At 37.8% G+C, this 12,574-nt stretch overlaps 1 protein-coding gene across 1 annotated transcript in view; it reads right to left on the bottom strand.

Moving 5' to 3' along the window:
* Window positions 1–12,574, bottom strand: part of BARD1 (BRCA1 associated RING domain 1) — a 74,281-nt gene that overhangs the window by 20,730 nt on the left and 40,977 nt on the right. Inside the window, exons 7-8 of the mRNA XM_022567616.2 lie at window positions 6,272–6,380; window positions 155–287 (exon numbers count right to left, since the gene is read on the bottom strand). Of these exons, the coding sequence (XP_022423324.2) occupies window positions 155–287; window positions 6,272–6,380 (242 nt within the window). The remainder of the gene's footprint in view (window positions 1–154; window positions 288–6,271; window positions 6,381–12,574) is intronic.

Genomic DNA, 12,574 nt, shown 5'->3' with positions numbered 1-12,574 from the left:
TTTATAACTGTAAAAACATTTTAGAATTATTACCAGATTCAAAGTATATAGTCAGATCCCAATGGTTAAAACATATAAATTATCAAAGGGAGCTCTACAATGGAATTACCCATTTAAAAATTTCTTCAACCAAAAATAAATAAATAATCCTCACCTGTACTGTCAAACTCAGCACATTTTTTAGCCTTAAGAATTGCTGCAAGCTCACTAAGCATTTGCTGTTGTTCTGAAGAAAGTCCACTGCCTATAAGTACAAGAGGCCCATCCCTGCGCTGACCAGTGTTTACCTGTCAGTGGAAGAGGAGAGGCCAGTGTTAAAAACATTTAAAGATTAGAGAAAAATTAAACTGACTTTCAATTGATACAAGCTTGGATTTCATTCCTTAGTTTATCTAGTAATTCCCCAAAATTTCCATTGAACCTTAATGCTCAATGCATTTGAATAACTGTTTTTCTATTTCTTTACCCCCTTCTCCCAATAAAACACTACTTGGGCTAGCTGTCTATACCCAGGATGTCTTCTTTCCTTGATTCTATTTTTTTTTTAATAAATTTATTTTATTTTTTATTTATTTGTTTTTGGTTGCATTGGGTCTTTGTTGATGCGCTGGGGCTTTTTCTAGTTGCAGCGAGCAGGGGGCTACTCTTTACTGCAGTACACATGCTTGTCATTGTGGTGGCTTGTCTTGTTGCGGAGCACGGGCTCTAGGCGCGCGGGCTTCAGTAGTTGTGGTGCACGGGCTCAGTAGTTGCGGCTCATGGGCTCTAGAACTCAGGCTCAGTAGCTGTGGCGCACGAGCTCAGTTGCTCCGCACGGCATGTGGGATCTTCCCGGGCCAGGGATTGAACCTGTGTCCTCTGAACTGGCAGGTGGATTCTTAACCACTGTGCCACTAGGAAGTCCCTCCTTGCTAAATTGGGTCTCTCTAGGGTTTTACAACTTCATTCTGTCACCAGTAAGCACTCCCCCCTTTTTTTAAAGTAACCCAAAATACCCACTTAAAATGATCAATTCTCTAACTCCCCCCCACTAACTTATTCCAATAGAGTTAAACTCAACTTGGTCTTTTTAATTTAAACCGAGATTACATAAAAAATTAAAGAAAACTAAGACTTCTAGAACAGCACTGATCTCTCAAAGACAGAAAACAAAATGTTAACACTAAAACAGTTACCTCTCGAAACCAAGAAAGTGAAAACAGACAAAGGAATACCAAAGTTACATCAGGTTCACCAACAGTAGTAAGAGTAAGTCAGTGCAGCTTATGAAAAGGGAAGTGATCTAACAAAGACTAATATTTTCATTTTAGTAGAAAGACTTAGAACTTACAGAAGACAAAAAAGACAAGAATAAACAGGAGGCACCAATGGATACCGTTAAAGATTAGACATGAAAGATTCAAAGAAGCAACAGGACAGTGTTTTCAATAGCAGCCAACAGAAATTTAATAAATGAAATTGGAGTGAGAGAGTTAGCCAAAAGCTACCGGAGAAAAGAAAAGCAATGACCCAGCAGATAAGAAAGAAAACGTAAATCAGCACTACTGTATTACAAGATAAAAAGCCAAACATAATACTTTAATTTTCAAACACCATACAAAGGGTCCTCCTAAATGTATGAGTGTATATGTATTCTGGACATCTGGGCTCTCAAAAGTTCCACAGAACATGAGTGAAACACTGCAGGTATAATTACCAGTATAGTTCAGCAAGTAGATTGGAGAAAACTGATATTTAAATATTCATTTCACACATCTGAGTAGTGATAATATAATTTATCCAGTCTGATGCTGTACAATATTACACATAAACTGTTGGCTACAACTGTAAACAGATTGATCTCAATAATTCAGTCACTCAAAATACATTAAGTAAGATTCTACTATGTATTTAAGTGTGTATTCAAGACATTTTTAAAAAGATTTCTATAAAAAGTTTTTTTAATGGCAATATTCAACACTTAAAAGTTCGGCTTCCTGAATTACTTCTTTCTCTACGGTTCAAGTTGCAAAGGTTTTCCTGGATATGCTGTGCACACACCACACACATACTGACATCACATTTCTGTCCACTTATCTTTCCTATTCACTAAATTATAAGATGAGGTAACCATACCTAACCTAAACACTGTAAACACTCCATAAGATGAAAACAGTTGTCTAATTTATCAATCATTCAATTGCTATACAATGATAATATTAAAAAACAGCATTTCAAATATTTTTGTCAGTTATACAAATAAGTGCCATAAAATAGCTCTAAATGGAACACATTACTTTTCAATTTATATAACTCCACTTCAGCTAAAGTAGTTCTCTGCACGAAATAACAAATGAAAAGATATCAATTCTAAATATAGCATATGATACTATTTCCACCAACCTCAGGAAAGCACCAAAGTGGGTCAAGCATTTTCCTATCCAGTTTCTAAATTAGAATAAAAAAGAGAAACTAGCACTAATTTTTCATAGTTAAGGAAAGCTCTTTAAAAAATGAATAAAATTGGGCTTCCCTGGTGACGCAGTGGTTGAGAGTCCGCCTGCCGATACAGGGGACACGGGTTCGTGCCCCGGTCCGGGAAGATCCCACATGCCGCGGAGCGGCTGGGCCCGTGAGCCATGGCCGCTGAGCCTGCGTGTCCGGAGCCTGTGCTCCGCAGCGGGAGAGGCCACAACAGTGAGAGGCCCATGTACCGCATATATAAAAAAAAAAAAGAATAAAATAAAGCAAACAGCTATCAAAGCCACATGTCTGATATGGGGTGGGAGGTGGGAGTGGGGAAGGCATCTGATTTGAGAGTAAGCAGAGGTCTCAGAACCAGGAGGTTCAAAAGATGTTCAGAAAACATCCAAAAGTTTCAATACTCTGCTTTTAGAGAGATTAGATATTATGTACACTGGCATTAAATACACTTTTATTTAAGGAATAATTAGATATGAAACTTTTTCTTAGAAAAATTAGCTATTCTGAATTTATCCAAATTAATGAGTTTATCAATAATAGGACCTGAAAAACTATACAAGGAGTCTGAGGGAGTGAGGAAGCATATGCCATGTGTACATCTGGCTCCCTACATTTGTTCCCGGTGGAGAAAACAGCTCATGCTAAGGACCTGAAATGGGACCGTGTTTGGGGGGGATTCAAGAAACAGCAAGGCAGCCTATGTGGCTGAAAAAGATGAGTGAAAGGGAGTCTGATAGTGGCTGGGAAAGCAGATCCCAGAGCTTGATTTTAATGAGTACACGTAAAGAAACAACCCTTTCAGGGGCTTCCCGGGTGGCGCAGTGGTTGAGAGTCTGCCTGCTGATGCAGGGGACACGGCCGGTCCGGGAGGATCCCACATGCCGCGGAGCGGCTGGGCCCGTGAGCCATGGCCGCTGAGCCTGCGCTCCGCAACGGGAGAGGCCACAGCAGTGAGAGGCCCGCGTACCGCAAAAAAAAAAAAAAAAAAAAAAAAAAACAACCCTTTCAACTTGAGGACATTTTACCATTCATTGTCGTTTCCTTAGCCAATGATCTACCATTAAGATAGTAAATAACGATATTCACAGGCTATGTCCATGTGACATGAAGAAAGTATAGGTTTCTTACATTTAATAAAAACAGGATCGTAATTGGATAGTTGAATTAAAAGGAAGATTGCCACTCTCAGATTCCGATAATACCATAAAGATTTCTTTATTTTTGACATATCTAAAATAATCCTTTCCCAGATTTTACAAAAAAGAAACATTGGCAAATGACAACTTATTTATGTTCTGCGAGCAGAGTTCAAGTCCAAATGAATAAAGTGCCAATTTATAGTTAAGTATGATGGGACTGAATGAATACTGACCTAAGATTTAAGAAATTTAAGTTCTAATTGATCCATTAAAAAAGTTTTTGTTTTCCTATGGCTGGTTAACCCTGGGCAAATCACACTACATCTGTTTTCTCATTTATAAAATGAGGAAATTAAACTGCTAATTTCTAGGTCTTCCAATTCTATAGATGGGGCACACTTAAAAGGCTTAAGTCTAGAGCAGGACATTAAGAGTTTTCAAAGTATAAGGGTAACCAGCCTGTGACAGCACCTATGACCACCTCAAATTATAAACACTTTCGGCGACCTCCTTATCTTAAACAATGGGGTCAATCACTATTCCACTACCCTCACTAGACAAGAAGTCTTCTCTGAACAGTTCTAGATCTCAGCTCATCCTTTTCTCTCATTTTCCCCCATCTGGGCAGTTGCTAAGATACAGTGCGTCCACCATCCCTGTCTCTCTAAAAGCCCTCATCTCCTCTCCACACACCTCCTCCTTCCCCCACCACTTGTGGTTCCAGTCCTCACCATTTCACACCTGGATCCCACTTCAATAGCCTCCTACCCAGTCTTCAGTCCCGGCCTGCCCCCAACTACCCCCTGCAGGGTCCCATTCCACTTAGAGACACGCTAAAGGCGCCCCACTAACTGGGGAATAAAGTCTAAACTCCTCCACAGGGAACTCAAGGTCTTTCACAATCTCTTTACCTCCAACTGCTCTTTAACACACCTCATGCTCCTCTAACACTGAACTCTAGTTTCTCAAATTTCTAAGGTCCTTCGTGTCTCTGTTTCTCTGACCAGCTGTCCCTTAGATTTGGCCTGCCATCCCTGCTTCGTACACCTGATTGCAGCAAGCAATCAAAAGCCATTCCTCACTCCCTCCACACTAAGAGAATCCTAATTTTGTTCAGACACCCACTCTTCAAGGACTGACCCTATCTTCAACCGTGATGTATGCCAAAAACAATTGTGTGACCAGTCCTGACCAGTAAGACATAAAGGGCAAGTCCACTGGAAGGCTTCTGGGAAAGGTTTTGGTCCTAACGCTGGACACTGTCACATCTGGAATTGTGGCAATTATCCTGCAGCCACTAGGAGGGAGATTAGTGAGGACAAAGCCACCAAACAGAGGATGGTGAAGTAGAACAACAGAAATAATTTGGGTCTTTGGTGCAGCCACGTAATTGCTAAACTAACCAAATTAAGAGCTATCCTATATTGGGATTATCTTTATATAAGATAACACGCTGTCTTTAAGCATTTGAGTGAACGTTTTCGTTATGTGCAGCCACTAGCACTCTTTTAGATACCCTGCTAAAAGTTGTACCTTTAAAGGCTTCCTTAAACACCTTGTCACCTTCTCTTCTAATCCCTCCTAAAGTCAGCTTCTTCCTTCATGATTCTACTGTACATTTTCTATGGCATGTATTACAAATTCACTGCAGTGTGTAATAATTTTTTTTACATCCATATTCCCCACTAAACTAGAGGTTCCTAAGGAACAGGCATTCTTTCCACAAGGCAGTAAATGGCACCACCATCTTCTCCACTATTAATTCTACTCCTTCTCCACACTTTGTATGTAATCCATCCAAAAGTTCTGGTGGCATTAACTCAAAAATACATACTAATCTCATTACTTCTCATAATCTCCACTGCTGTTACCTTAATCCAGGACGGTATCTTTCTCCTGTCACAAAGAAACAGTCCTAAGTGATCTCCCTGCTTCCACTCTTGCTGCCACCCCACGTTTCTTGATTAAAAAGCAGCTAGAGTGAACTTTCTAAAGCATAAATCAAATCATACCATTCCTTGCTTTAAATCCTATCAATGGTTTCCCATTACTCTTAGACATGCCCTATTCACTAGCAATAACGACCCTCTCTCTAATCTTCAAATACACCAGGGTCATCCACTGAAGGGCCTACATACTTGCTGTTCCCTCTGTTTGGACACTTGTCCTCCAGATATTCACCTGGATGCCCGCTCATCGTCATTCAGGTTTCAGACCAAGTATCGGTTCTTTAAAGGCCCTCCTTGATGACCCAGCTAAAACAGTGCCTTTTTTGGAGCCCCCATTCTCCACTCTGTTACACTCTATAAGATCTGCTTCAAAGCACTCATTTATAAGTTTCCGAAATTATTTTATTAGTTTACATATTTACAGTCATTTTCTTTCCTAGCTCTCACTAGAATGTAAGCTTCTTGAGAATAAGAGTTCTATCAGTCATATTTATTGCTGTATGAGTGCTGCCTAAAATATAGAGGGGGCAGGTTAATAAATATTTGTTGATTTATTCTGATTATGTCTTTGAACTTGAATTCACAATAGCTACTACGCAGAAAGTGCTCAATAATTGGTGAATGAAAGCAGTTCGCTAACTGGAAATTTTGTCATTATGTTCGTTTTATGACTGATTTCAATAAAATACATAAATTTCCCAAAGCTAAAACCATACTCACTACTGAACAATGGCTAGTTGATGATGATTCATTCTTCTCTGGTAGCAGCAACAGCGATTTCATATTTTCACTGTCTGTATAATCCACAGGCCGCAGACCAAATATGTTACTGGTAAAATAAGCGCAGATGGGTTTAAGTAAATAAAATGTGTGATTTGATTCTTAACTAAATGAATACACTAGTGGAACAACTTTTTCGACTTCCTTAATAATATACAATTTTTACTAAAAAAAATGACTCCAGAATTCACATAAGGCATAAGGATCAAGTACCACAAGCTGCTGAATAGAAAAAAGATATAAAATTTCAATTTGACACCAGACCATTATAGGGGGTATTTCTAACTGAATTTATTGTTACTTACACATGAAGTTTTTCACAACTCTGTATTTTTGTGTATTCATATTCATATTTTAAAATATAGCTTCATAATCATTAATCACTATGGGGTGAGGTACTTTCATATGCAAGTAAAAATCATTTACTGTAGCTATTATAGGCTCCACAGTCTATATAAACAAATACAGAAATTAGATAAATTCACAAGATAGGAATTTAGATCCACTAGAAGGAAAACTATGCCACATGACAAACAATTTAATACAGTAGTAAACAGGGCACTTTTTAGATTAATTTTACTATGCATGTGCACTATAATCGACAACAATCACAGCCGTCACAGAGCAAACTGACGTGCTGCAGAGCACACGCTGACGCAGAATTCCCAGCATGCACTAATTCACGAGTCACAGAATATGATACTGGAAGAGACCTCAGAAACATCGTACAATGGTTATTTCATAGATTAGAAAACAGAGAGAAAGTTCCAACGACTTGACAAGGTCACATTTTCCTTCCATTCATTCCAACAATATTCCATATTGCCCATGACTAGTCTCCCAATCATAAATAAATTGTTAAAACTACAGCACCATGTCTATTATTCCACTTCTTTACATATGGTTTCAAAATGATTTTAATTTATTATACCATGGCAGAAAAATTTTCTAAAATGAACATTTCTTTTAAAATTTTCTGTTTTTTTAAGATTACATGGTATCTATATAATGGTCATTAATGTTCATGTAAAAAAATGCAGTGTGGGGGCTTCCCTGGTGGCGCAGTGGTTGAGAGTCCGCCTGCCGATGCAGGGGACACGGGTTCGTGCCCCGGTCCGGGAAGATCCCACATGCTGCGGAGAGGCTGGGCCCGTGAGCCATGGCCGCTGAGCCTGCGCGTCCGGAGCCTGTGCTCCCGTAAGAACCAATGAGATATAAGGTCTGCACAGAGCTCAGTGGGGCAAAAGCAGAGGAAAGAAAATAGGAAGAACTTAAAAGCCTGGTGAAGCTGCTTAGATGTGAAAGGAGAAAGAATAAAAGGAGGTACAGAAGTAGAATGAGTCTCCCAGCAGAGAGTAGCGAAGGCCTTGTGCGAAGGCGTTGAAGTGAGCTAGTGTGGCAAATGAGAAACACCAAAAAATTTAAAAACAAAGAGAAGAGCAAGAAAGACAGAAGAGAAGAAGGAGGAGAAAGACAGAAAGAGAAGAGAGAGAATGCACAGAAGAATGGGGTGTTCTGGAAATGTAAGCTGTGACCAGAAACAAAAAGGATGGTACTGAAGAGGTGGACTGTCTCCTTAGGGCACAAGAAACCCTGAACAGCTCCCTAGACAGTTGTAAGCAGAAGGGATATCATCAACAGAGGCAGGGTAGCTAAGAGCTAGAGTTACACAATCAGATGGCCTGAATTTAGATTCCAGCTCTGCCACTCAATAGTTGTATGACTTTAGAGGTATTTAACCTCCTATGCCTCTGTTTCCTCATCTGTAAAACGAGAATACAACCTACTTCGTCGGATTAATATATGTAAGGACCAAGTGAATTAATGTATCAAAAGCACTTAAAACAGTGCCTGGCAGATAGTAAGTGCTCAATAATTGCTTGCTATTAATATTAACAGATTGGCATTTTGGGGGAGACAGATACAAAATGAAGATATAGGAACATAAGTTACATCTCCAGTGTTGACCTCTTCTCTTTATTTTCTCCAATTTTATGACATACTTCATGTATGCTTTGTAATGACAATTTACATATACACTAAAGGGAAGGACAGAAACCTGGTTTCTTAGCAACATTAAAATAGGAGTAGATTTATGTTTTCCTATATGGTACAACATAAAAGATAAAAAGTATGAATGTACAATGTAAAGATAAAAAGTATAAACTAGATGACTCTGAAAAGTCCTTTCCTCACTAGGATTCTTTTTAATCACTAAGGCTAATAAAAAGGAAGTTTAACACTTCAGGTTTTTTTCAGGAGTTTAACATTTTGGCTTTACCCCAAAGGGAGAGTTCAGAATACAGTATGGCACTTCAATGTCCTCTTCCCCTCAAGAATGATAGAATAGACACCCACCTACAACTGTGCCCAAGATGAGTTTTACCACCAGTAGAAGGGGAGAAGGAGAGATGGGCAAATTTAAACTTGCACTTGCACATATAGATCATTCAATCCCAAACACACATGCAAAAAGGCTTTTTTACTAATGCTAAACCTATCATGCATGACAGACTACCAAGATGGTCCATGATGAAATCCTTTATGAACAACTATGAAATTGCAAACACAGATTTTAAGTTTTCAAGTCACTTGAACTGCGGTGAAGCAAGAAAAAGCAGAGAAATTCAAAAGAGCAACATGCTTTTTTAAAAGCTATAAAACATAAACTATCTGTTACAGATTAATTTTTTAAACATTAACTAGGGCAGTGGAATAATTAATAAGTCCAATGGTCTATATACTATTTTCTAATTAAGAATTCTACATCCTTGCAAGGAAAACTCTGTTAATAGCAGACCAAGTAACAAATCCTAAACTCTGTATTTCTGTTAAAAAAAAAAAAAAAGCATATGATATTCTCCAAACACTCAAAATAGTTCTGATGTGACTGGAATAGCTTTGGTTTTAAGTTCACGCTGGGATGCACAGAAGGCAGTGCAGATGGATAGCCAATGAGGTTTTGAACAGTTATCAATATAAATATTCTTGAGCAACAAAGAAGTATAGAAGATATGAACCTTATTCTCACATATGAAGTTAATATAGAACAAAATTTCCTTCTTAGGTAATGGACTCTCATTTTAGTCCTTAAGAAGTAAATTTCTCATGCAAAACACAAGTAAATTCAGAGTTAAATGAATTAACACTGTATTCAAATGTAAGAGGCATTTAAAAAATGCCAAAGTTTGCACAGCAAAAGCTCAAAGCACATAAGAAATTACTCTAAGCAAAATGTGACTTTAAGAAAACAGTAAAGTATTAGAATATTAAAATTAAATCAAAATAAAAGATAAAGTCAGGAGTACACATATGGCCTCAGATAAAACTATAAAATACGTAAACTTTGTATTATAGTCCACAGGGACGATTTCAGAATAAATTTAATGGGATAACAAAAAGTCCGTTTCTCTTTAGTTCCTGCACTCTATTATTAATACATTATTATTTCAGAGTGATAACAACTAGTAACCAAATTGAGAGAGATCTCCAAATATTATACAGTATGAAAGTTATCAAAATAATGTTATATCAGGTTGGAGACAAGGGACAGGGGATGGAAAACAGGAGGCAGGGTGGGAATTATTTCTGTAAGATACTCCATTCACATCCCCCAGACCAGAGAAGGTGGAAAGCATCCTGATTATGTTTAAGAAGCTGTAAGTATGATTTTCATATCAAAATCTGAGGGCAAAAAATGAAACCTAAAAAACAAACCATTCTAACTTACACCTATAGATGCAAAAGTCTTAAATAAAACCCTAGCAAACTAATGTAAAGTATTTGTTTAAAGAATAACACAATACACTAAGTCAAGTTTATCCCAGGCATGTAACATGGTGTAATATTTTAAAATGTGTTAATGACATCAACAGGCAAAAAGTCTAAGATCATCTCAAAATCACTTAATAAAATAAAATACAGTCTTGTTTAAAAATGGTAAAATAACTGGGAAGAAGATTTTTTTTTAATTGAAGTATAGTTGATTTACAATGTTGTGCTATTTTCTGGTATATAGCAAAGTGATTCAGTTATACATACATATATACACACATATATATATACTTTTCTCATACTCTTTTCCACCATGGTTTATTATAGGATATTGAATACAGTTCCCTGTGCTATACAGTAGGACTTTGTTGCTTATCTATTTTATTTATAGTGGTTTGTATCTGTTAATCCCAAACTCCTAATTTATCCCTCCCCCATCCCCTTTCCCCTTTGGTAACTATAAGTTTGTTTTCTATGTCTGTGGGTCTGTTTCAGTTTTGTAAATAAGTTCATTTGCATCATATTTGAGCTTCCATATAAAAGTGATATTATGTGGTATTTGTCTTTTTCTGTCTGACTTACTTCACTTAGTATGATAATCTCTAGGTCCATCCAAGTTGCTGCAAATGGCATTACTTCATTCTTTTTCATGGCTGAGTAATATTCCATTGTATTTATACGTATACCACCTCTTCTTTATCAATTCCTGTCAATAGACGTTTAGGTTGATTCCATGTCTTGGCTATTGTAAGCAGTGCTGCAGTGAACATCAGGGTGCATGCAGCCTTTCAAATTATGGTTTTCTCCAGGTGTATGCCCAGGAGTGGGATTCCTGGATCATATGGCAGCTCTATTTTTAGTTTTTTAAGGAGTCTCCATACTGTTTTCCATAGCAGCTGCACCAATTTACATTCCCATCAACAGTGTAGGAGGGTTCCCTTTTCTCCACACCCTCTCCAGCATTTATTACTTGTAGACTTTTTGATGGTGGCCATTCTGACCAGTGTGAGGTGGCAGGTACCTCACTGTGGTTTTGATCTGCATTTCTCTAATAATTAGTGATATGGGTACCTTTTCATGTGCCTGTTGGCCATCTGTATGAGAAGATCTTTATTTTTAATATTGATTTTAATAGTGACTTATAAACCTACAGTCACTATTTTTTAAAAATGAGAATAAAACAAGCATGCCAGCTATCAATACTATTTTATAATATTGTTCTGGAAGCTGTGACAAAGGCAGTAAGAAATAAAAGTTAATAAATGACCATTAAATCCTTCAAATTAGGTGTTGGCTAGGTATAAGAGAAACACACTAAAATCAACAGCTTTCCTCTATATCAGGAATAACAAGTTTTATTTATTAACAGAATATCCACTTCACCAGGGCAACAAAAGGCTCAAATACCTAGGAAAATCTCAATAAATAGTTAGTTCCATGTGTATACAAACACACATATATAAAACAGATTAAAAACTTGACTAAGATGTATAACAGAAGACTTAAACAAACAGAGAAACATACCATGGTCCTGAGTGAGAAATCAACTTTATTAATCCACTATTATCTATACACTTACCCAATTTTAATCAAAATCATAATAGGATATTCTTGAAACTTAACATAGTAAACCAAACTTCATGTGAAGGAATAAGTTGATAAAAACAGCCAATTCCCCCTCCACCCCCCACTGCTACTGTCACGACTTTAATTCAGACTCTCATCACTTGTCCCCTAGATTATTGGACACACCTCTTCACTGAACTTCCTGCCCAGTGTGGAGGTGAAAGTTTTCAACTTAAAATTTGAACTCTAGGGCTTCCCTGGTGGCACAGTGGTTGGGAGTCCGCCTGCCGATGCAGGGGACGCGGGTTCATGCCCCGGTCCGGGAAGATCCCACATGCTGCGAAGCGGCTGGGCCCGTGAGCCATGGCCGCTGGGCCTGCACGTCTGGAGCCTGTGCTCCGCAACAGGAGAGGCCACACAGTGAGAGGCCCATGTACCGAAAAAAAAAAAAAACAAACCACATATCAAAACTAACAGCATCAAAGTATGGTATATTCCTGTGTTATTAACTTGTTTTTCAATTACATTATATGATTACCTATAAAAAAAATTACAACCTAGAAGCTCTGCATTTTGTAAACCTTATTTGCCTCTGTAACCAGCGTTAAGTCCTGACTTTTGTGTGCTCCTTCCAAACCTGTAGAAGTAATGCTGGCACAGAGAGGCAATTCTTGCATTTTCATTTCAACTACCTCATTAACTGAAAAGAGTAAAATAATATATAGGGAGACATGAACCAAGTTAGAGATTAAAGATATAAAATCCACATACAGCATTTGCTTGTGACACTCTTGACAACAGCAATTTTAAAATGCAGCCGCCAGCATTCACTAATGTGTCTCTCTGCCCTAACACTGCAAAACAATTTACCCAGAGCTCATTTGAATGATGTAAAAAAATCTA

Source organism: Delphinapterus leucas, chromosome 8, assembly GCF_059928025.1.
Source record: "Delphinapterus leucas isolate spDelLeu-1000000601 "Yukka" chromosome 8, BTC_Dleu_Yukka2, whole genome shotgun sequence".
NCBI lineage: Eukaryota > Metazoa > Chordata > Mammalia > Artiodactyla > Monodontidae > Delphinapterus > Delphinapterus leucas.
The sequence above is the reverse complement of the archived record's forward strand: the minus strand, read 5'-3'. Positions and strand labels throughout refer to the sequence as shown.